Raw genomic sequence first — 25,630 nt, 5'->3', positions numbered from 1 at the left:
TATCTACCTAAGCACTTACGGGTTGCTCATCAACACATTGTCCCAGAACCAGTTCAAGTATGAAACAATGCAAAGACATAGGGCCAAATTCACTTTTGCCAGGGAATGATGTTCACCAACAAAGAACTACATCCCTGCTCCTAGTCAATAAGAATGTGTTATTGTACCAATTCCAAACTGAGAGCCTGAGGCTGCAAGCTCTAATGTAAGTAGTGCCATAGACTTCAACAGGATAATTTGTGTAAGGACTCCTCACGTCACTAAGGGTTTGCAAGATCAGGCCCTAATTTATTTTACATAAGTCTTTGGCAGAAGTCAGAGATAAAATTAGAAGAGTTCAATGTTTTTCTATACTTTATAAATAAACATCTGTAGTAGCAAAGCTATGAGAAAGCTTTGAAAAAGCTGGCAGATAGTGTGCATCACATTTACATAATTGCCCAATCCTGCAAGATGCTAAATACCTCCTTTAGAGACCGGTCCAAAGCCCATTGAAGTCCAGTGGAAAGACTCCTATTGACTCCTGTGGGTTTTGGATTAGGCTCTTAAGGGGCTGAATACCCACATCTCTTATTGGCTTTGCCACATAAGAGGTGTTCAGCGCCTGGCAGGATTGGACACACACTCAGATACATTTATTTTGTGTGTCTGAATGTGCATAGTTTCTTCTTCCAAAAGAGAAAAGGGATTGGAATCTGTGATGTTTTGTAGTTATCATATTATTTGAAATTGCACCTCACTGGGAAATCAGGAGAGAAAGTTATTGGATTTTAACTTTGAGCACAGTCTTTGAACTTTATATTTTCTTAAGATAGCACTATTTGTGCAGTTGAGCCAATAGAAAGATAAACTGGAACAAATTCATAATAAAAGTTAGTGGAAAAATCCAAATATTATTGATGTTTATTCCAACAGGGATGGTAGCACAAAACATCTTCACAGATTCCTACAATTCTGCCAATCAAATAAAAGTCAAGCATTTTTAAGGAAAAGTCAATACACGAGATTATTTACCATCCAGTTTTCTACCTCAGAAGGATACCAGTTAGGTATTTTAATATATTTATACAATATAATACCTAACTGGAATCCTTCTGGAGTAGAACAGGTAGCACATATATTTTCTTAGTTGATCTGATAAATATAGTATCTGTTATTAGGTTAATAACTAATATAATCCCTAGGCTGAGAATCTGTGCTGTGCTGGCTGGAGGTGATTAGGTCTGTGGTTTAAACTTTCTCCCCATCTATGTCCACAAGAGAGCCAAAATAGGGCTTGGGGTGGGGAGGGAAGGGAGATGGGAAGAACTGTACTGAGCCAGCTAACTGATAAGTGTGCCTTCCCCACACAAAATAAATTGATTCTGTGCTTCAACCATACAAGATCCCCTCTGCTTCCCACCTCTGTTTTCTCCTCCCAAGGTGCCCTCTGTTCCAGCCCATCCAAATATCCTCTTCTCCCTCAAAGCTGTGCCTTTATACTCCTGCATTGGGGGACGGCTGGTGTGTGGCTTCTCTTCCTCCCTCACTTGTGTCCAATCACTTCCTCCTGCCCAAGTGCAGCCCAAAAAGAATTGAGGGAGTGCCCAGTGTTGTTGCAGCAACACAGCTCTCCTGAGACTGCCCTCCTATTTCCTTTCTTGATTCTATTGCATGCCCCACACAGAGAGGGGCTGCCCATCCACAGCCACCTGAGTTTCTGGACAACCTCCCTGGGGCCATTGTGACCGATAGGCTGGGGAATCCTGAATGGATTAGATGATCTAATTCAACAGGTCTTCATAATTTATCAATTTGAATATTCATAGTAAGAAAGGAAAGAAAAAAGATAAGCTGCCACCCAAACGTCACTATATGTTGCCAATGCTTTTATTTTTTTAAACAAATACATTGTGAAAGTGTAATTCTACATGCTACCAAAGCCCCACATGGAGGAACCAAAGTCTAGATGCATTCCTCCATGCTATGGGATGTGATAACTGGGAAAACTCATAAATAGCCACCAAAGGAATCAGCAAAAATCATTTGCCTGGTTGGCCTATAACTAAAAATCAAGCAAAACTACTAAAAACCACTTGGCGATATTTTAGCAACCACTTTGAAGGGCCTGCCTGTTTGAGTTCATAGTCCTTAGTGCTGATAGCACAGTAGTTACATAATACATCTGATTAATCTGCCTTATGCTGACACCTTCTGGGGGAAATCTGTAACCACAATAATTATTTCAGGCAGAGAGTTTTAGTGCTTCTACTAATGCACCAGCTTAAAGCCTGAACTCCAACCTAACTCTTTGGATTCAACATAGTTACTCTTCATAGCTAAACAAGTTAGTTACCCACTTGATCAAAGTGAATTGCTCTTAAGAGAAGGAAATTACTTACGAAAGATCTTACGCTTGCCCAAAGGGCTTCCTCTATCTTTGATAAAATTAATGTGTTCTGTTACTCAGTAATCACCTGCCAGTTGTTTTGTTTAAAGCTTGCCCAGTTCAGGCAGAGTCCTTTGAAATGAACACAGTATTGGTACAAATGCAGGTTGCTATGGTTTCCGTCCAGTGGCCAACCGGATGAAAGGCTCACCTGTCTCCACCCAGCACATCTTGTGGATTACGTCATGCATCAAATTCTGCTACGAGCAGGCGAGGGTGCCGCTCCCGGGAACCATCACAGTGCACTCAACCAGAGCTTAGGCCTCATCTACAGCCTTCCCTGGAGAGAGTGCCTGTACGGGACATCTGCAAAACCGCCACCTGGTTGTCAGTGCGTACCTTCATGTCCCACTACTCCATCATCCCAGCAGGCGAGAGAGGACGCAGTATTTGGCAGAACGGTGCTGAGGGCAGCTCACTGGTAACTCCGACCTACCTCCAAAGGTATTGCTTGTTAGTCACCTATAGTGGAATGGACATGAGCAAGCACTCGAAGAAGAAAACAAGATTACTTACCAGTAACTGATGTTCTTCGAAATGTGTTGCTCATGTCCATTCCACAATCTACCCCCCATCCCTGCTGCCAGAGTTGGCAGAAAGAAGGGACTAAGGGGGCATGGGGCCAGCAGTGCCTCATATACCGTGGCATGTGTGCGGGGCTCCAGGGGGTGCTGGAGCCAGCCCTATGGGATGTGCTAGGGGGAAAAAAGTTCCGGGTAATGGTGCACGGAGGTGTGCACACACCTATAGTGGAATGGACATGAGCAACACATCTCAAAGAACAGCAGTTACTGGTAACTAACCTTGTTTTGCTCATTGCTCGCTGCCTCCCTGATCTGGTTTTGTCTCAACTCACTTTCCGTATCGCCCTTTTTCTAAAGGGCTCCTTCCATCCCTCCCTCCTGTCATGTAATTTACAGAACAAAGTGGCCTGGAGGACTTAGTGAAATTCCCAATCTTCACTGTATTTGTGGGGTGGTTTCTTTGGAGCTGTGAACAGTTCACTTTCATCTCCTTTGGCATGGCAAGGCACAAATAGCAAACAGAGCATCAGCTTATTTCTCTGGACTTGAAATGGACATTGATACTCTTAACATTCCAAAAGCTTAAAATCAAAGCCCTTTCCTTGGTGCCAGCAGTGTAATTTATTATTGAAGACGTTTCATATACTCTAAATCTGACATTTTGCAAAGCTACAGGATAACCCTAATTCCCTTGTTTGGGGTTGTAATTAACATGGCATGTAAGGCAGAGAGCATTAACCCTGAGACACTAACTTCCTTAGCATATTATGAAAGGCTTGAAGCGAGTCAGTTATAAAGCTAACTATCACTTTCAATAAAATGGATGCATTCTAACAATATCTTACGTCCAAATGGTGCCCCAATGGTTTGCATGGTAGAGAGGGCTCCCCCATGAGTGAATCTACCTTTGTTTATGTGGAAACAGGAAAGAAAGAAAAAAATCTCTGCAGCACAGCACTGCCCACTGCTTTCCTGAGTGATTCATGAGATCAGGAATCTGCAAGTGGGAAGATGCAAGCAATCTCTCTATTAAGTGGTATCATCCAGTTTTTTAGGAAGTCACACTGGAGGCTCTATAAAATGAGGTTAGTTACCAGTAACTGATGTTCTTTGAGATGTGTTGCTCATGTCCATTCCACTATAGGTGTGTACATGCCTCCATGCATGGTTATGTATATAAATATCATGAAGAGTACACTACATTATACCGTGCATGGTTACCCAGAACGTTTTTCCCCTTAGCAGTTGTGGCTGGGCTGTAGGTAAGACATATTGTAATCCCTTCAGCCCCTTAGGGAACCTGCTCAGAAGTTAATACATCCTGAAAATGGAGGCTCTTTGTGCTGTGGAAATCCACATTAAGGAAGATGGGATGCTGTTGCAGAGGCAGCTGGTAGCAGTGGAAGGTATGGGGTTATTAACTGAAAATTGTTACATATTGACTGTTACCTGTATACAGAAAGTCAACTTGTAAAGACTAGCAAATAGTAAAGCATGTATTCATTACAATAGTGTTATAAGGCAGATATATAAAATGAAGTGACATTATTATACATGAGTTGGTATAAGGTACTGTACTCTTCATGATTCACCCCCATGTCAGGACACTGCATTGCAAGAAGTCCTCTTTGACACCTCCAGTAGCCACTTACTTGGCCCTTCTTAGCTTCTTGTCTTCTCTCAAATCTCCCTTAGGATGGTCTGTGGCCTGGCCCTGCAGTTAAATTACATAAAAGTTCCTTCCCTTTCTAGTGTAGTGTAAGGTCCAACTGAAAGTCCAAATAAATATATAAACTAATAAGTCTTCCACTCTTCCTGGGCTCCACTGAAGTTCTCTAATTGGCCCTACCTCAGGGCTTTCCCCACAGGAGCCTGACTTACTCCTGGAGAGTTCCCCTTCTGCTGCTTCTTGTCCTGTTGTAATATAAATAGTCTCTAAATTTCTTACACACATAAAAACTACATGAAAAGAACATTATTAAGGTTGCAAAGTCAAACACTCAAAAGTTAAGCACATGTGAGAATGAACGTTGCCTTAATTCAGGATCCTTGTGTGTATGCATTATGATACAATCTTTAATTACATGATTACGGGGAAAAATAAATTGAATGCTTGACTTGGCAAACTTGATAATGTTATTTTAATATAGTTTTTTGTGTCTCATTTCCTACATTTTTTTAAAAACAAACCGAAAAAACAGAAATTCCATCATGTGGCATCATATTGACACCCACATGGTTCATTAGCAAAGTTGGAACCTTTAGAACCAGTGCACAGCACTCTGCCAGTTAAGCTAATAATAGCAGTAGTGGCATATCATCCTCTGTGTCAGTGGTTTTCAACCTTTTTTCATTTGCGGACCCCTAAAATTTTTTGAATGGAGGTGTGGACCCCTTTGGAAATCTTAGACATTGTCTACAGACTCCCAGTGGTCCACGGACTACAGGTTGAAAACCACTGTTCTACGATAATGACAAACTTTCACGGATCCCTTAGACATAGTCTGTGGATCCCTGGGGTCCATGGACCACAGGTTGAAAACCACTGCTCAGTGTGGACCAGCAGTAGAGCGGGATGAGACACAACTTTGCTGGTGGAGTCGGGTCAAATCCATGCTGTTCAGATTCAAATTTCCTCAAAATCCAAAATGTTTAGATCTGGGGATTTGGTTCAGGCCCATCTCTAAAAATAAGTACTGCTGTTATAATTTGGCAAGGGACTCTAGACACTAACTTCCTGGACATTCTCCTCAAATCAGAATACTGAGATCCCCAAGATATATCCACTCTGCAAGATGTGTCTGGAGCAGTCTTTAACCCATGCTCAAATTTTGGAATGTAGTATTGTAAGGAAAACAATGCTCTTCAGATTTGACACATTGGATCAAGTCCTTACAAAGGACCCTGTAAGAGTCACTGAATTCATTCTTGAACTTCATGGCCTGACATGATTATTGTGAGACAAGACAGCAAGAATAACATACTGAGATCCTGAAATGTAACAATTTTCTAATTGATAATCCACACCTCATTACCTTATAATTCAGCATGATGAAAAATGGTTATATTTCTAAGCAGTGTATTAGAGCATCACTGTGTGGCATAGAATAAAAGTATGCATCGTGTTACTAAATTGATAACATGATTAATGATTTCTCTGATCGTGTTTAAAATTCTGGGAAATACTGTAGTTAAAATTTTTCATTTAGTTTCCTGCAATTACAAATGTAAGGTCTCATTCTGTAAGTACTTACTACCAAGCATAGTATTTGCTACCATGATTGAAGTCAAGTAAGCATTATGTTCTGTAGTGTTTACCAGAGCAGGCCTAAATTACTGATTTGTGAGCCTTTCCATTGACTTCACGTAGCTCTGAATTAAGTTCTTATTGAAAAAATCATTGTTTCATTGCTATTCTCCTTTCTTTACCTAAAAAATGTAACATAACACTTCAGGAAAATTGCTCAAAAAAAGGTCATGCCTAATATGAAATCTAAAATTGGAACCTGGTGAAGAAAGGCGAAATAAAACATACATGGCTATACCAGATACAGGATATTTGTAACCTTTGTGTCAACATAAGTCACAAATGTATTAACATTTTCTCTGATAATTTTCCATGAGGAGATACATTTTCAAAATATTAGCATCCTCTTAAATGCACACTTGTTAGTATCATCTTGTGAACTTTCATAGAAATGTATTATTCAAAGGGAAGCTAACTTTTTTTCTAGTTTTTACTGCTTATTTTGAAAGTAGGAGAATGCAAGACTATAGACAAGTTATTGTATTTCCACTAGTCATATTTCATTTATCCATCTAGAAAAAATACATTAAAGACAAAATTCCTTTTGCAAAATCCCTTAGCCCAGAAGATACAAATATAAAGCTTTTTATAAATTATGAAAATAGCATACAATAAATGGACAACATATATATGGAAAACTATAAATTGATTAAAATCATAATTATACGTGAATGATAACTACATTATTTAGCACATCCTTTGTAAGGCATTTTAGCTAAAATTATTTCCATTGAGCAGGAGTTATTGTTAGAGATAACACACCTTTTACTCAAGATTGTAGCACCAGGTAGCAAAAGCTATAGCCTATGGTCAAGCTTTCATTAGATCAGTCTTAAAAATTATTTAAAAAACCCCTACGTTTTGGGCTGTTCTTAGACCAAAGTCGGTTTTCCCTAGAAAAGAGTCTGGACAATGAAGTTTCAATCCATATTTCAAACATCATATGTTTTGGGGGTGTCTGTGTCCAGGGCTTTAGTTTAGCTTATTGCATAGATAGGGGCCAATTTAAAAATTCAGATATGGACCTGTGTTTGGATTCCAAACCACCTGAATGTTTCCCCAGAGTTAGATCAGGATTTTAGCTTTGGCTCCTCCTCTTCCTAAACCATTCAGAATAATCCTGGGAAAATACAACTTCTATTAATTTAATTGGAAACTAATCAGTCTCACAAAGCATGAATCAGATCAAATGCTGTGTGACACACAAATAACTAAATAAAAACGGACCTCCAATCAGAGGTGACATATAGTGGGCGCACACAGGATCACATACTCCCCCGCCCCCGATTTCTGTCTTCTATTTGGCCCTACTCCCTAAAGTGCTGCTATACCAGGGCAGAGCAGTGGTGTGTCTCCTTGGCTCACTGCTTCCTGCTCATGGAGTCAATGGCCGTGAGTAACCCCATCTAAAGGCCGGGAGAGATTCTCTTCTGCAGTGATGCTGCAATTTTTGGTTGCATCCTCCTTCCTCAACTGGGTGGCTTGCTGAAGTGACTCAGGGGGTGGAGGTGGTGTGCCCTCCCTGAGCCCCACTGTGTGGGGCTGGAGCTGGTACCCAAGCCCAAAAGCCTGAGCTCCGCTGCCCGGGGCAGAAGCCCAAAACTCAAGCTCAAGCCTTCCCACCTGGGACTGAAGCCCAATCCTTGGCGGACCCCCTGAAACCTGCTCACAGACCCCCCAGGAGGCTATGGTTCTCTAGTCAAGAACCAGTGGTCTAGATGGCAGGACTTCCTACCAAGGGACATGGGTCGGACTTAATGGAGGAACAAGTCATGGACAGCAACAAATGGTAATGCTGTACTGCTCCCCATGTCTGCAAAAATGCTGTGAGAGGAAAAGAAAAATTCTTAAATGATTTTTTTAATTTAAAATGTAATGGATTTTAAGAAATCTTTTACACCTGACCGGGGCATATCACCATTTCAGGTCAGACAAAGGGAGACTTAAGAAAATTAAAAAATCAACTTCATATGCATTTTAAACAAACAAGCATGCACCTGAAAATAGTCATGCCCCTGCGAACCCAGAACTGATGTCACACTAATGCATCTAGAGTATCAGGCTCTTGTCCACACACATGAACTTTTACCTATTAAAACTATTTATGCAAAGTCCTGTATGGACACTCTTATTTCAGTTTAAGGGTGGCTTATTTTGGTTTAGCTTTGCTTGTAAATTTACTAATGCAAACTAAACTAATATAAGACTGGTTTAAACTAGGCTTGTCTAAACACAATTTTTAGAAACCAATATCCTTAAAGTGAACTGATATAGTTAAACCAGTATAGCCCCCTAGTGCAGATGCAGGTATTCAGATACAGAAGTATTTATACTGGTAGGCTTGTTTTGGTCCTTTTATAGCAATATAACTCTGTCCACACTAGGGAGTTGCACTGATTTAACTATACCGGTTTCTAAATGGATACAAAAACTGTGTGTAGACAAGACCTAGGAGGCCTTTTGCGCCAATTTAAGTACATGGATATAACATCAGTCACATTTTAAAGGGGTGCAGCTCTGAATGCAGATAAGCCTGGAGAGGGGGAGGAGCGCGTCTGTTCTGGGGGTATGCCCTGATTTCAGCCAGCCCCGATGTAGCTGGCTGCACCTGTGCAATGCAAAGGCTTAGCCACGGAAAGCGGCTATGTGCGAGTGTGAAGCTCGTAGCCGCCGGCAGGAAGAGTAAGCTCTGCCCGCACATGGCAGCTTTCCCACTCAGGCTTGGCCGCCTGCAAGGGAGACAAGCTCCCAGCCTTGGCTGCCCAGAGTGAGGCACAGGGGCGCGCGGAAGACTCGCAGTCCGCGGTGCCGTTTGCCCGAGGGCTGAAACAGAACACCGGCCTTGGCAGGGGGCGGGGCGAGAAGGCGGGAGGGGGGGTGGTGGTGAGGGGGGTTTGGAAGGTGGAGGTGGAGCCCAGGCAGCCTTGCGCCGCAGCTGGACGCTACTGAGCTCGGTAGCAGCGCGCGCCACGCGGCCCTGCACTTTATCCTGTTATCCTGCGCCGCTCCGGGCGGGCAGGGGACGGCGTCGGGGGAACTAGCGCGTGCGGAGCATGGCTTGCTGCGGGGGCGAGTACCAGGTAGGGGCCTGCTGCGCGCGCGGCCGCGGTCTCCGTCTCCCAGCTCCTCAGTGGGACGCCCCAAGGGCCTGAGCTGCACCGACCAGTTCCAGCTGCAAGCACCGTGGAGGAGCGGTAGGCTGCGTGGCCCCGCAGTGAGAAATTGCTGCTGCCCCGCCCCTCCTGGGAGGTAAAGTCTCCCGCTCTTGCAAGAGAGAGGAGAGTCTGTGGCAGAGGCAAAGAGGCTACAGGGCGAGCCAGGAGTATGCACCCTCTGTCCCCTGCGGGGGGAGAGCACGGGAATCCTCTACAAATCTCTACAAGAGTACTTAGGAAAAAGGAGGAGGGGAGGTGTTGGCTTAAATTTGTTCGGCAATTCTTTGCTCAGTATAGTCACATACACAGAAGCTCCTCAGGGTTACTCAGCGGGCCAGGTCTTGCGCAGGAGTATCTAGTCTCTAGTCTCTGGATGCTGGTGTCAGTGGCTAGCTATCATTTGCCTGGATGTGTCCCAGTTTCCCTGCACTGCAAAGTACTCGCTGTTATTTGGAGGGAGTTAGATGATTTGGTATAGTAATGTTGTGCACTGTATGTAAAAAAAAAAAAAAAAATCACTATTTTTAAGAATACAAAAATTACCAAATGTTTGCCATTGTGTGCACACCAAGAGTTACTTTTTCAGATGTTTGAAACTGAGTACTATACATTTAATTGCACTTAAATTTTATTTTTAATTTTAGGTTTCTGTAGATGGGATTTCTGGACAAAGAGAGTGGAGACCACTAATTTATAGAAAATGCACAGATGTACTCTGGTTGATTTTATTCTTTCTTTTCTGGGCTGGTTTGGTAAGCATACTATCTGTTGAAAGAGAAGTCTGATTTAGAACTACTGTGGAGATGAAAGTGATTCTGAATAAAAATTCAGGTGACCTCACTGCAGAAATTATAGGGCCTTGATCTTGCAGTCAGATAAGATGGACCTTTGTGCCTGCACAAAGCCTGGTTGAAGTCAGTTTAGCTCCACACACTGGTCAAAGGGTCTCCTGGCCCAATGGAAAAATCATCTTATGCTTAGAACAAGCTCTTTGGGGCACTCTGTCTTTTTGTTATGTTTATGTACAGTGTCTAGCACGATGGGACCATACTGCAATACAAACGAATAATCATAGTCTTGTATTCAATTTTCGAACATCTTTTTAAAAAAAAAAATTAATGCAAAAGAACTCTTCAGAAGTCTCTTGCACACTTCATAAACAAAACTGACTTGGGATGCAGGATACGTTTTGTATGCCTCCTCATGTTTAATGCCCAGGTAGATATGGCATGTCAGCAGTTTAAACATGTTAAACCATGGTGGTTTCCATCAAATTTTTTCTTTCGTCGTTCTTATTGCTTACTCTCTGAGATTTTATTATTCACATTTGAATTATAATTTCCTTTTGTTTGAAACAAATTTGTGGTGACATCCAGTGTTTTGTTCACATAGTGAAACAACCTGCAACAAAGCCAGTGCTTATCTGGAAGTGCACCTTCTTGGCACACCGTCTTGTAATGATTTAATGTTTACAGCCAACCATTTACTAGCAGTAGTTGTAGATAAGATTCAGCGTGCTGAGCTTTTCTCTTAGTTTACAAATAAAGTTCTGTTGGACTTAAAATTTCCATCTGTCAAAATTTTTCTTTTAAGTTGTATTTAGAATTAGGGTTAAAAAGGCACTGCTTCTGAGGTGGCCATCTGGTTGCTAAAAGTATATTTACTATATAAATAAACTGGATCTAAAAATATTTTGTTATTGTAACAGTTGAGATGTACATATACATAGCAACCTTAAGGATAGAATCACTACTATTGCCATATTAAGACAAATTACTATATACGAATTCAGTCATAACAATAGTCATGTGATATAAATCACTAGACTGGAAAAATACCTAAGTACAAATTGCCTATTCATATGATTAAAGTAATGAGTACTTAATTTATCTTAACTTAAAGTACTTAATTCCTTGCAGGATGAGGCTCAATTCTGCACAGACTAATTACATTTAAAAAAAAAAAACTTTAAAAGAATATTTAAGTTGAAAGTCAAGCACTTAAAAGTTAGGAAATGCAGAATTAAGATTGCCTGGGCCTTAATTTGGTGCTCTTATGCATATGCATTATGCTACAGTCTTTAATTATGATCACAGGCTGCTTTTTTTACTGGCCCTCAGCCTCCTTCAGTGAATGACTAGTTAATCAATATTTCTTTTTATCCTTCTCATTCAGTATGGGTCCCCAAGTCCTATTTAACACACATACCATCCAACCCCTGCGCTAAACATACAATTATTAAATTCCTCATGGGCATTGCTGCTGTGCTTTGAATTCTATGGTGAGTGCTTTGCAAATATTGATAAATTCATCTTCACAACACCCTCTGATATTCAGTGCTTTTATTCCCATTTTATGAGAGAGGGACTGAGACAGAGATCAAGGCCAAAATTGTCAAGTGTCCACTAATTTTGTGTGTCCAACTTGAAACATTTAGGGCCTGATTGTTTTTTTTTGAATACTTTCATTTTTACAACACTTTATATATTCTGTCACAGCTTCAATTAACTTCAGTTGCTGCTGTGAGTGCTCAGAGCTTCTGGAAATCTGGTCACAGGTGTCTCATGTTGGGCATCCAGAAAATGAGGAATACACAATTACTGTGCACCTGTGAAAAGTCTGGTGTAAGTGACTTGTGCAGCATTATACAGGAGCTCTATGGCATTGGCAGAGTTAGAATGCAGTTCTTCAGGGTGTTCAGCTTCTTTAAGCACAAGACCATCCTTTTCCTGTAATCCCCTGCCTCATTAACTACACACCTTCCAACTTCTGGAACAAATGATGGAAGGGTCCTAAAGACAACAGATTATAGGGCCTGAGTGGTCCAAAGGCCTTGTTCTCACCTACCATGCAGAGGTGAATTTCATTCTGAAATATTCATTACAGTGTAAATAGCATCTTAAAATTTTATACCTTGTTTCAAGCACCAGACAAAAATTATGTAGATTAAACAAGGAATGTTTATTGAATGGTGGAGGAATAAAGTATAGTATTGTGTATCATGAATTCGGAAGAAAAAATGTGTGTATTTTTAATAGATGTTTATAACTGGCTATGCTGTAACAGCTGGAGCTGCAGAAAGACTTGTATTTGGGTATGACAGCTATGGAAATATATGTGGTAGGAAGAACATTCATGTTGAAGGTGCACCTCTTTCTGGACAGGATATGACAAATAAAAAGTAAGTAGCAGATTTTTAAATGAATCAAACACTTGAGATTTGGTCACTATAGATGTGATAAATGATCTGTAGGAAATAAAACTTAGGTCTGTTAAAGTCTCATCTTGCATATAGGCACTTTATAAAAAGATACACGTAAGAGAGTACAAGAATACTATATAGTAGCAATTGCAAATAATTAAGGTCATGATCCTACCATTGGATTCATGTGTACCATGGAATTCCATCATAACGTAATGGTCTGCCCATGTGGGTTAGTTGCAGGTTTAGAGCCTGTAATCTGATTTAAGATTAAGTTAAAATACAGTGTAAAATGAAGAATGTGCTAGAATCACTTTTTAACTTTTAGCTTCAAAATCCAGATGTTCCAATTTTGTGTGGAAACACACATTACCAAACATCATGTTTTGTACAGCTTTTAAAGATAGTAAATAGATTCTAAGTGATATGAAAAATAGAAATTTTGCCTTAAAAGAGAATTCTCTTCCTCCTTCCTAGACATGTGTTTTTTTTGAATTCGTGCAGTCTGGAAATGAAAAACCTTAAAATCAATTCAATCGCCTTGTGTGTATCTAGCTGTCCTCAAGAGCAACTGAACTCTCTGGAGGACATCCAGCTTTTTGCAAAGAACAATGGTATGTAGTAAAGAGTATGGATTCCTTAATCTATGGAAGAGTTAAGCAGTTTTTGATCCTATAAAATGGACTCCTGTTTGAAATATGTTGCTGTGGATGTTTATTTCCTTATCCTTAATTTATTTGAGATGCCATTGTCAATGGGAAGCATGTTCTAGTAACTAGTTCATAGGCTATTTAAAAGTTATATTTATCAGATTTTTTTTGGACCTCTTCTGTTTATAAAACTGTTAGATGTATTTCTGCACAGAACTGGATTATTCAGCAGAAAGATGGCTGTTGAGGACAAACTAGTTCAGGTTGGAGGAGGTATTAGTGAACAGATGCAGTTCATATGCCATGTGAGAAATCTGCATTGACTTTGAATTGGATCCTTCAAATCCAATTATAACTATAGTGACGTACTATTATTCCATTCACATATCAGATCTGTGATCCCTTTACATGTAATGAGTTTTGTTTTCAGAGCCAAAGTAGAATTATTTTGATTTTATTCTCATAATCTAAACAAATGTTATGACAAGTAGCTATTGTGCAAACGTAATTACTCCTTTTGCATTGCTTTTCAATATTTAAATATAGTAAGCTGTAATTGATCCCTACCTCAGTGGTGCATTACACAGCTAAGACTCCTTATTCAAGATACCAGGGAATCGATACACAAAAAACAACTTGTCCTCTACCCAAAGCTGAATGTGGAAGTCTGAAATGCTCCTTGGAGAAGCCCACTAGGCACAAATAAGAAACCATTTATATGCTAGTCCAGAGCATTTTGTAAAAAAGTCCAGGATTTGAGTTCTGTGGGTACAAGGCAGGATAGTTCTGAATCTGGGGTTTTGGGGTGGGGTTTTTTTTGGTTAAACTATAAATCAGCTACATAAACCTGGCCAACACTGTTCTCTGAATACACTGTTAGATATTTGGCAGGCAATGACTAGTGCTCTGGGAATTGTTCTGTTTGGTTTTCTGAGCTTGGATGGTAAGAATAGCTATTTACAATGAGGGTTTTTTAAACCTAATTTTGAGACATTTGATTATTATTCTATGCTTTTTTATGTGTGTAAAGAGCTGTGTACCCCAGTGACGCTCCTTAAATAATCTCAGCATAACTGCATTAGGTTACATGAAACTCCATCCACATTGAAAGTATTTGCATACCTCTCACTTTAGAGAGCTGACAATATTGCATTTCAATTGCTTTCAGGACATCCAAGCGTTGCTTTTTCACAAGCATTGTGGCAATGTAGTGTTTTACCAGCAAAAGGCCTAAAGTTCTTAGGTCTGAGGCTGGAAGAAATTTTATTCTATTCTAAATCATTAAGGGCTCAATTCTGCTTCAGTTTACATTAGTAAGGTTTTTGCTATTGTCTTAATGGAAGTAAATGAGATTCTAAATACTTAAACATGGGGGTATTTGTGTGCCTCCAGTCTGGAGGATTAATGATAGTAGTGAAATGCAGAAGATAGGGTGGAAATAAAGCTGTGCTCATTTCCCTTAATAAATTTGCCTAGCTGTGGAATCTAAATTTGAAAGGTTCACTGTTAATGAAAATGAGAATTGGGGCCAAATTCTGAGGTGAGTCTAGAGGGAGCTGAAGTTGGTGTAATTCCGCCATTTTCCTAATCCTCCAACATGTATATTGCTCCAATTTAAATTCTCCATAGGCTTCCTTAGACTTACCCACTTAATTTACATTTACATTAAATTATAATTTACATTCCCACTTAGATGTCGTCTGTGAATGTGACCCATTGGTTCTGAGGAAGTGTAGTTTGATGTAACTTGTACACCAACGGGTTAAAAAGAGAGGTGTGTAGCAAGGAAAAAAGCCTTCTCTCCTGCTTGAACATACACATCGGTACACCTTCTTCTGTCTCCGTAGTATTTAATTTACACCAGTGTAGCCTCCATTACATTGTTTTACACATCAGCAAATGAGTGGTGATGATGCTAATCACCGTGATATTGAGGATGACTTTGAAATCCCAGATTTTACTAATGCATGTTTGCGTGACTCCATATACCAATTTGGGAAGAACAACATTTACCACATTGGCCATGGAGCCTATTTGCCTGCTTGTGTTGATTGAGCTGTACATTGTTTCTGTGCCTCGGGCTGTGCTTTCAGTTGCTCAGCATGATTCTTCTCAAAGTCATGGACACCCTGCCTTTATCGTGTGGCTCAATATAATATGATCCATCACCAGTTGCTCAAAAGTTGAGTCAGAATGTTCATTTTGTGCGGATTTTATTTTGGGGTGTCTTTTGAAGCATTTCATCTGCCCTCTACATTTAAGATTGCTGGAGTTTAATTCAGAATATATGACTTGTTTTGATAGATGGGTCTCAGTCATATGAATTACATGGCCAGTCCATCTCAATTGGGCACTGATCAAATGAGCCTCAATGCCAGCTAAAGCAGCTTTCACCAGGACTTCGGTGTTGGAAACCTGGTCCTGCCATTTGAGGCCCAGAAATCATTGTATGTGTCACAAATGGAAATGGTCAAGCTTTTTAATGTACCATTATTAACTGGTCCATGTTAGGCACCTGTAAAACAATGTCATGAGGACAACAGCATTATAGACTTCGATTTTTGTTGTTGTTGTTGTCTGTAGACATATTCCATGTTGCTTCCAAATTCAGCGATTAAAGGTGATCATATACATTGCCAGCTTTCTTAATTTGCCCATCCATGTTGTGGTCGATTTGCACTTTGTTGTTCAACATGCTGCCGAGATAAATAAATTGTTTGATGACTTGGAGTGTGGTACCTTCCAAGCTCATTGATGCGTCTTGGTAAGGTTGTTGAGGAGCTGGCTGGTACATAACCTTGGTTTTTGATGGGCTGATGGTGAGGCCAAAATTATGAGCTGCCACAGCAAAGCAGTTTGTGAGGTCTTTTAGTGCAGCTTCAGCCTGTACTATCAAGGACCAGTCTTTGTCATAGAGCAATTCCTGGATCAGCGCTTCTGTCAATTTGGTGTTTTCATGTAGATGAGAAAGATTGAAGAGTTTATCAGTGCAGAAGTGTGTAAAGATGCCACTTAAAAAGCCACAAAGGGCTTCCTCTAGCATTGCAGCAAATAATAGACCAAAAAGTATGGGACCTTCATTCCGTACCAATTAGAAATGAGTCTTATATCACCACCAATGCTAACTCTTCCAGCTGTGTCTTCGTGGAATTGCCGAGCAATGTTAATACATTTCCTGGACATCCAAATTTATCAAAGAATTTCCCGTGGGCAGTGCAGTTGCCTGAGTTGGATGCCTTGGTTAGATTGAGAAACATGGTGTACAGAGGATTGTGTGGCTCATGACATTTTGTCGAATGATGTCGAATAATGAAAATCATCTCAACAGCGTTCTGTCAAGCACAGAAGCCGCACTGTGACTCAGAACATTGTCCATGATTTGGGTCAGGAGTTGGTTCAGGAGGACCCATCCAAGAATCTTGCCAGCCACAGAGAGCAAAGAGATACTGTGGGTAGTTACCACAGTCGCTCTTTGATGCTTCATGCTTATAGATGGTGACGATGTTGGCATTTTTTGGTTGTTACTGTTTGATTTCTCGATAGCAGACATAAGAACAATTCAAAAAGCCTGTCAATGAGAAGATTTGCTCCATCAAGACTAGGAAATTAATTGTTTTTCGTTACTTGAACAGCATTCAGTGCCTGGGCTCGTGTGAGTGGTTCGGCACATACATTAGATGTGGGCTATTTGTGGCCATTGTTCAGTGACTCATCAGAGATAGAAGATAAGTAATTAACTAAAATGCTTATGCCACAGTTGATGAATTGCAATGTGATGAGAGATTTACCATCAGCACTTGTTAGTAGCGTGAAGGCAGATTGACTAGGGCTCTACATAGCTTTGCCCACATCATAAAAACCTTTGGAGTCATGTTTATCAGCAGGGCTCTTAGTTAATTCGCTTTACAGTCAAACCACATATTTTGCATTTGGCAGAGTTTACGTTGAACGTGCTGCAAGCTGCCCTATATCTGACTTTTTTTGACTCAGGAAGCAGGTCGACTAAGAGCACGACATGTGCTTGTCGCTTGACAGCAAGAATATTCAATATTCAGGAGCATTATCGTCGAACCAATCTGTGAGATGTCGTTTCATATGCCCAGTACAATCCACAACAGGTTATGAATCGTGTCACACAGGGATACCCATTTAGCAGATATGTCATTGCTGATCATTGGAAGTTTCTAAAACAGTAATTAGTTGTGTTGAGTATTGTTTGGTAATTGAAATTTCTTTCAGCCTGGCAATATTTACATGCTTAATTGATGTTTTTATAGATTTTCTCTCGAATAGAGAGGGAAAGCTTTGACTGAACAAGATGGTAGTCAGTACAATGAACAGCTCCACATAATATTTGAGTTATGTATGCATCTTGTATGTTGTGCTGTCACATAGTCGATAAAATGCCAGTGACATGAACGAGTGTACATTCAGGTCGTTTTATATTTGTCCAGGAGTCAGAAGATAGTGTTTTGTAATAATTAGATGGTCTTGACATGTCATCAGCAGAAGTTAACCATTGTTCATCTTGCTTATGCCATGTTTGCCAAGTACATCATGCCATGTAAAATCATCACATCCAACACAAGCACTGAAGTCACTTAAAAACAAACAACTTGTTTTTATAGGCAGTCAATTGGATCAAGTCATTGAGTTCAGAATAAAATTGCTCCTTATCATCTGAGACACAGAGGTCCATTAGTGGTTCACTACGCTGTGTCAGCAACTCCTTATTTGGTCTGACATACTAGCTACACCTAACACACGGTTGTCATGATGTACTCCCCAAAAGTGGCATGTAATATCTTAATTAATATTCTTGTGTGACTTATGCACAGTGTGTGTACAAAGAGCTATAAATATACACTAGAAATATGTTCTTAAAATGTGCTTGGTGAGCAGTGCATAAACACAGTCTGCCTTAGACAAAGGAATGTGTAATTTGCTTATCTGACCAGCCTGGTTGTCAGGCAGATATAGTAAAGGTACATTTACGTGCAAGGTAAAAAGCCATCAAGTTAGCGAGCATGGGAGATAGTCTCTTAATTATAAAGATGGGGTTCTGCACCTCAAATGATAAGCAGATGAGTCAACTGAGTGTGTCTTCTAAAATAGTATAGAGTAAGGTCTTTTGTGAAAGCTGGTGACACACTGGTGGTGATTGATGTCATTGTGAAATGTATGCATTATCACTATATGAGGAATTACGGATACTCACTGATATTATGTTTTAAAGTCTGTGACCAAACACAGGGAGAAACAGGTTTTCTCCCAGACAGGAGGAAAGGCTCTATCTGCCTGTCTCTATCATAAATTAAACTTTGTGGAATCAAAACAATGGAAGCTCCATTTAAATAGAAGTCATCAAGAGGCTGGGAAGTCCACAGGAAGGGAAGAACAGAAGGAAGCCTTCTAGATTCTTGAAACAGAGATACTTAACTGTGTGGTGATACAAGGAGGGCAGAAAGATATGAGTTTTCCACCAGGTGGGGGATTCAAAGGGCTAGAGCCCTTGAAATCACTGACCACTGGATTCTTTAACCAAGGGGGTTGAAGTTTCTGGGAACTGAGTTCAGTGAGAAACCTGCTTAGGCAAAGATTGTAACTTGCTGAAATTGTTTTAGTCCTAGAAGCATATTTTTACTTTTGTTTGCATGTAACCCTTTTTCCTTTATTCCTTATACTTGGTATCATTTAATCTCTGTACTTTTAAAAAATAAACTCGTTTTACTATAAATCAATTCAGAGCTGTGACTGAAATCAGAGTGTTTCCAAACCCCAGTTAAATTAATGAGTTGCAGGGTATTTTCTCTTTAAAGGAGCAAAAAAATTAAGTTCTGTGAATGTTCCAGGAGACGGTTGTAGGGAGACATCTCTGGGGAGCTCAGGAGTTAGGATTCACTCTTTGTTACTTGTAGGGCAAAGTTTGGATTGGCAGAGTCCCGAAGAGTTTGCTGGCAAAGCAGACAAGCTGGTGTGTCAGGGAGTTGTCACGCATCTTAGCAGTAGCAAAGCTCCCACTTGCTGAGTCAGAAGCAGGTAACACAGCAGATTGCCACATTGGCAGATGATTTTGGGGAAATTTAGGACTGAAAAGGTACTGGTCATTCTGCAAAAAGTAATTGGGTGGTGAAAGCCAGGATGTGGCCTGCATGCTTGTGTGTGGGGTGTTGGTGTCAGGACTGTGAGCCGCAGCAGCATAGCATTTAAGGCAGGTGCAGGGCAGATGGTGACATAACCCCTTACTGGTCTGGGTTGAACTCCAGTGTCACCCTCATCAGAGTTAGTCCTTGTCAGGGTGTAAGCACTGATGAGTGAAGCGTAACATCCACCTCTCAGGGTAGTCAGATTTCCCAGTCTGTCATTATACCTAGGGATAGGCGCTGTCCAACCAAGAGACAAAATTCCTTCTGATTACAAAGCCAGCTCCCGTGTCACGGGGCTAATTTTGTGTGTGTCCCTTCCAGAAGAAAGTGTACCTGGCATGCTCCTCAGTCAGTTTGACCCTCTTCAGCAAGTCACATTTTCTCAGCACTGCAGCATTGATACAATATTCTTCAAGCTCTTGAGCAACCAGAGCAGTCCACCTGGCAGGATGATTAGTTGGATTTGGACAGTCAGGTGTACAAACATTCCACCTTGCAACATTGAAACAAAAGGAAACTTTCAAGGCTTGTTTGAATTTTGACTGCCTGGTTGGATGCCCTCCAGCTTCGGTGAGCTTGTCAGGGCTGTTCAGGCTGAGCAGTTTTTAGAAGAGCTTTTCTAGCCCCTTCTTTGGATTGAGGTTACCTGTGCTATCCCTGAACAGAGCAGCTGAGATAATCAAGATGCTGCTGGACTATGATGTCATCCCATGTCAATGCACAGTCTTGACCTGCACACACATGGGTTCATGACTGACTCCCAGCAATGTCCTTCAGCTGTCACTTTTGCCATTTCCCCCATTTCTCTGGGATTTATTAGATTGTCAAAGGCTGTGCCAGAAACTGTTTAAGGTAGAGGAGTGCTTGCACGCCAACTTGCATACTCTCTTGGTCAACAAGACCATTTCCAGTGCCAAGGTAACTGAGACAACTGAAGGACTCGTTGGATGCATGTTTATTTTCAGAGTGACCTTCTCTTAGATCAGTTGCCCAATTGCCTAATAAGCTTGATCTGCCCAGCAAATGGGTATAAGTAGTTCTAATTTATACCATGTTAGACATCACCTCTAAATTTTGGCCCCAAGGGGAGGCTTCTGGACATATAAGAAATGAGAGAAAAGAAAATATAATAATCTGAGTTTAGTGAAATTTTGATTTTCCAGTGTTTCAGTTGGTTGTACATACATCTCTTAAAACAAGTTACAACAATTTACTGATTGTGGAGGATGTGGCCCATCCTCCCTGTCTGTCTTGGAGGGAGGCCACAGCCCCTTGCTGTCACACCTGTGTAGACAAACTTTCTGTAGGGGATTAGCTCTTCTCGGTCTGTGGCCCTGGCCCTCAGGCAAGTGGGGCAGGCAAAGCAGTCTCTAGCCTGAGTCTGGGCGAGCAGTCTATGGGCCCCCGGCCCTCAGGCAGGGTAGGACCAGCACAGCAGTCTCTGGCCCAAGTCTGGTCAAGCAACCCATCTAAGGCCCAGGTGGCTGCACCAGCCGAGGGGTGATCACCCCATGGTTGGGGTGGAAAGGGGGGAGGGGCATGCAGGCCCACCCAACTCCACTGCGTCCCAGCCCAGGGCCCTAGCAGTGGCAGGGTGTCCTGCCACTGAGTCAGCAGAGCTGCAGCCAAAACTTGCTGGCTCATCTGTAGGCCACAACACAGCCAGACTCATCTGGCTTCCCTGGGCTCCTTCCTTCCCCCCTTTCCCTGGAGTATCTGGCTCTCATAGTCACTCTCTGTCTCTTCAGGGTAATCAGATAGGGGTAGGCTCCACAGCCCCTCAACATCATCGACCGGCAGCAGGTCCAACAACTCCTTGGGGTCGCCGGCAGATGGCAACTCCTCTAGGTCACAGGGCCCATGTAGTTCCTCGGGTTTGCAGGACTCAGCCAGTTCCTCCGCAGGGTAGGGGCCCGGTAGCTCCAATAGCTCCCAGGGCCCAGGTTGCTCAGGCAGGGCCTCCAAGCCCCAGTCTGTCAGCAGCCTGGGCAGCTTTTCCATAGGGCAGCAATCAGGTTTGGGTCCCAGCATCAGGGGGTGAGACATCCTTCTCCTTTGGCTTCTCTTCCCCAACTGGGTAGCCTGGGAGTCCCGCCCTTTATACTTCCTATTCCTGTCTGAGCCCCGCCCCTCTGCTTCCTGCAGGGCAGGCGTGGCTTCACTGGTTCTGCTTTCCCCAGGCTGAAGGGCCATCCCTCCCTGTCTGTCTCGGAGGGAGGCCATGCCCCCTTGCTACACCGATAAAAGCGGGAAAAACTAAAAATATTATTCCCTCTGCAGAGAATGGATAGGGGTTTGATCTTGATCCAAAAAATTATCTGGGCTGTTTAAGATTTTAAACTGTCTCCTAAACAGCACAGTGTTTAGCATTACGGATTTTTTAAACTTTAAATACAAAATTATTGAGGAAAAATTAATACACTGCAGTTTTGTTAACTAAAATTTATGATGCCACACAAGTGCTATTTATATAGATTTTTAGTACTTTTTAAAAGTATGTTTTCTGTCCAGAAATGGATGTTGACCAATAACAAGTTAACATTTGTGGGGTTTTTATTGTCTTAGGTTCTTGGCTTTGTGTTTATAACTTAAACGTTTCCAGTTACATGCTAAATCCAGAGGCAGCTGAGCTGTGTCCCACTCTGCCAGTTCCAGCAAGGTAAGAATTATGATCTGCTTTACTGCACTGTCTATTCAAGACAGCTTTTCAAAGATTGTCCTTTTCACATTTTGTGTTTTTACTTTGTTTAATATCTTTGATTTTATTATTTTTGAATTCCCACGTGCACATGCGCACACTGTTCTTCATTCCATTTCTTGGGCTGTGTTCAGACTCTTGTTCAGCAGAGTACTCGAGTACATGCTTAACTAAAAGCCCCATTTCTTCCTGAAGACATAGCAGAGAATAGGGCTCTTTATGCTGCCCTACTCCTCTGCACAAAGAAAAGAGAATGAGAGACACTTCAGAGATGAAATATAAAATGAATAGAAAAGAGGGCACCTCACACTTACTTCTTTGACAATCTGTATTTTCTCTCTGCAGCTTGAAATCCTTGAGAGAAGTCTCTGTTATGTATGTGATCCTTCCTCATAAAAGCAAAACTGGTCGAAGCATTTTCCCTAGTAATAGTCACCATTTACTTATTAATTAGGGAGGTGTATTATGCTGATTGACTGCTCTCTCCTTTCAGACAAATACCCAAGTTTGTCTGAGATCTAAAACCCTTCTTGCTATCTTAGTGTAGCAGTGCCAAGACTAGAGGGACAATACATTTAAGACACTTGGCTAACAGTGCCATATGAGGTTATTTTTATATGTAAATATTTGACTGGACTAACTGTACTCTCAAGCTGGTCGGTCATAGCTCAACACACCCTTAAGAATGTTTGAATATCTTAAACACCATGGTGGGTGGGTGGGTGTGTGTGTGTGTGTGTGTGTGTGTGTGTGTGTGTGAGAGAGAGAGAAATACCTACAATGAATAATATTGGTATAGCCCACAGCTGTACCAACTTGGGCTTTGATCCTATCCTCTCTCACAAATTAAGCCAAGCAAGCCCAGTTCATATTTGAATATGCCCCACAAAGGAGCAGAAAATGCTATTGGTGTTCAGTAGATGGCACTTTTCCTGAGTCAGTACTGCACCAATAGCCCCACATGGTATTAAGAGGCACTATGTGGCTAGAAGTGCTGTCTTTCAGATGAAATATAGCTGACATGCTGACTATTTGTGGCCATGAAAGATCTTGTGGGTCTTTCCCTAAGAGTAGGGGTATTAATCACAATAACCTGGGCAAATTCCAATTTGCCTAAATATGTTCAACCTTCCTAAATCTCTCCTGCACTTTTATTCAAATAAAAATACTCATTTTCAGTTATAAACTGTTACACAGTGTTGCTGTGCATTGTTAAACTGCTGCACTATTTTACCCCAGAAGTGACTACAGTTTAGTGGGTAGAGTGAAATGATCTCTGTGTATATTGGCTTAAGTTCTGAAAAGTGTTTTGGGACAATCTGAAATAGTTCGGGTAACTCTAAATTTCAGTCTAAATATTCCAAATTTAGCATAAACTGCTTACCTTAATTTAGAACTGTTTCTTTATTTTGGTGACAGTGATAACATTTTATTATATTTAATTTTTACTAAAAAGCAAACAAACAGTAGTACTGCATCTAAACCAAACACAGAAGCTTGAGTGGGAGTTACTCTTGTGTTGGGACTGTGGGATTGATCCCTGAATGGATCTGAGTTCTTAATCTCCATTAATCAGCCTTTTCCCTGACCTTTGTTTTTAACTTTCCAGCAAATCCTTCCCTTTGTTTAATCGATGTGTCCCACAAAACCCTGAGTGCTATTCCCAGTTTGCATCCGTCTTGATAAATGTGGTTAACAAAAGGGATGTTTTTCATCGTATTCTGAGTGGAATAATGGCAGGAAGAGATGCTGTACTAGGACTGAGTGGCCTTGCACTAGGTAATGTTATGAATAGAAGATGGATTTTAAAAAATAGTTAAAATAAAATCTCATGTTTCAAACCTTTGTGGAGAGAATGTGATTTAAAAAAAAAAAGTTGAATCCTGATATTTGCTGCATACACAAGTTTGTTTAAGAGAGAGAACTGCAATTTGCTTTCACAAGACATTGAGTAGACTAGTGAAATTCAGATTTATAAAAACCAGACTGCAAACTTATTCTGCATCACTTGTTTGTTTTTGTTTGGCTCCATTAGAAACTTGAGGTAAAAAAGTTATAAAATCAGAATTTATCCTAGCATGAGGTATGTTTTAATGATATATATATATATACTATTTCCCCTCTTGTCATTCTGAGGGGGCCATTGAGGTCTTAGAAACTAGTTTCTTCTTCGAGTAATTGCAGATATATATTCCCCTTGAGTGTGCATGTGCTGAACACATCAAAGCCAGAGAACTTTACCTAGCATTACCTGTAGGGATGGCGCTGGTGCCTTCTGTCCCTTAGCCCCTGCCCAGACTGTTTAAGGGCAGCACCATTCTGATCCATCTCCGTTCCTTACCCCAAACATTAAGAATTGAGACTCCGATGCAGAGGGAATGGAAGTTGGGTCATGGAATACGCTTCTGCACCTACATCTCGAAGAACATTATAGTACAGGTAAAGTAACCATCCTTTCTTTGAGTGATTGTAGACGTGTGCTCCACTCAGATGACTTACAAGTAGTATCAGAAGGAAGTGGGGCTCAGAATCTGCTCAAGACTGCCTTCCCAAAATGTGCATCTGATCTGGACTCAGTTGTAATGTTTGGTTAAAGTACATATGGAAAATCAGTCAGAAGCCATGCAAATTTTGCAATCTCGAAACACCACTGAGAAATGAAAACAATGCCATTGGAACCTTGTCAAGTAGCTCTTAACCTGTGCAGAGGCTGTTTTAATAAAGGATATTATCCACCTAGAAATCATCTGCATGGAGACCACTGGATCCTTCATGCAATCTGCAAGGGAAACAAACAGATGAGATGGTGAATGGAATGGTTTAGTTCTCTTCAAGTAAAATGCCAAGCATGGTTTCACATCAAAGGAATGAAGATGCTGTTTGTCAGTACTTGAATGAGGTTTGAGGGGAAAAAAATACAGGTGAATAAATTGTTTGATTAAGATGAAATTGTGACACCACCTTAGACAAAAGCTTAAGATGGGGCATCAAAGCGACCTTGTCTTTAAAAAAACTGGTTATACTAAGTATAGGCCATTAGGGCCTGCAACTCACTAAGGGCTGGTCTACACTTACCTGGTGATTCGGCGGCAGTCGACAGGAGTTACGCAAACTACACAGAGTAGTTTGCATAACTCACGTCGACTGCTCTGCTTCCCTTTTGCGCGCTGTCCCTTCTGTACACTGTCTACGCTTCTTGAGGGGGTGGATTTACTCAATCAACTTCCTGATCGATTGAGCAGGTCTACATTAACCACTCAATTGATCCAGAAAGATTGATCTGGCGGCGGCGAATTTGCCGCCATCCGTATATAGACATGGCCTAACTCAACTTGCAGAAGATATGGCCACAAGAAACTTTCTTTTGGCATAGTAGAGACCGAGAACAAGTTGCAAAGGTCTGAAAGGGTAGGCCCATGAGGACAGCCAGTGCTGTCCTGCTCAGTGCTACGGTCCCATTGATGAATCACTTCCTTCAGGGGTGGGAAGAGATGAGTGACCCTTTTCAGAAATCTGACTA

The 25,630-nt window shown here is 41.2% G+C and overlaps 1 protein-coding gene across 3 annotated transcripts in view; it reads left to right on the top strand.

Annotated features, from left to right (window-relative positions):
- The first annotated feature begins 9,174 nt into the window (after positions 1-9,174).
- The window catches only part of SLC44A3 (solute carrier family 44 member 3), a 63,143-nt gene continuing 46,687 nt past the window's right edge, over positions 9,175-25,630 (top strand). For all 3 annotated transcript variants that reach the window (XM_067538432.1, XM_067538431.1, XM_067538433.1), the window contains exons 1-6: positions 9,175-9,339; positions 10,059-10,166; positions 12,453-12,595; positions 13,094-13,230; positions 21,978-22,071; positions 23,720-23,889. In XM_067538432.1, coding sequence (XP_067394533.1) covers positions 9,313-9,339; positions 10,059-10,166; positions 12,453-12,595; positions 13,094-13,230; positions 21,978-22,071; positions 23,720-23,889 — 679 coding nt within the window. In that variant the 5' untranslated portion in view covers positions 9,175-9,312. The remainder of the gene's footprint in view (positions 9,340-10,058; positions 10,167-12,452; positions 12,596-13,093; positions 13,231-21,977; positions 22,072-23,719; positions 23,890-25,630) is intronic.

The sequence above is a fragment of the Emydura macquarii genome, unplaced genomic scaffold, assembly GCF_026122565.2.
Source record: "Emydura macquarii macquarii isolate MOO-44397 ecotype Brisbane River unplaced genomic scaffold, CSIRO-AGI_Emac_v2 contig_480, whole genome shotgun sequence".
In the NCBI taxonomy this organism is placed as follows: Eukaryota; Metazoa; Chordata; order Testudines; family Chelidae; genus Emydura; species Emydura macquarii.
The sequence above is the reverse complement of the archived record's forward strand: the minus strand, read 5'-3'. Positions and strand labels throughout refer to the sequence as shown.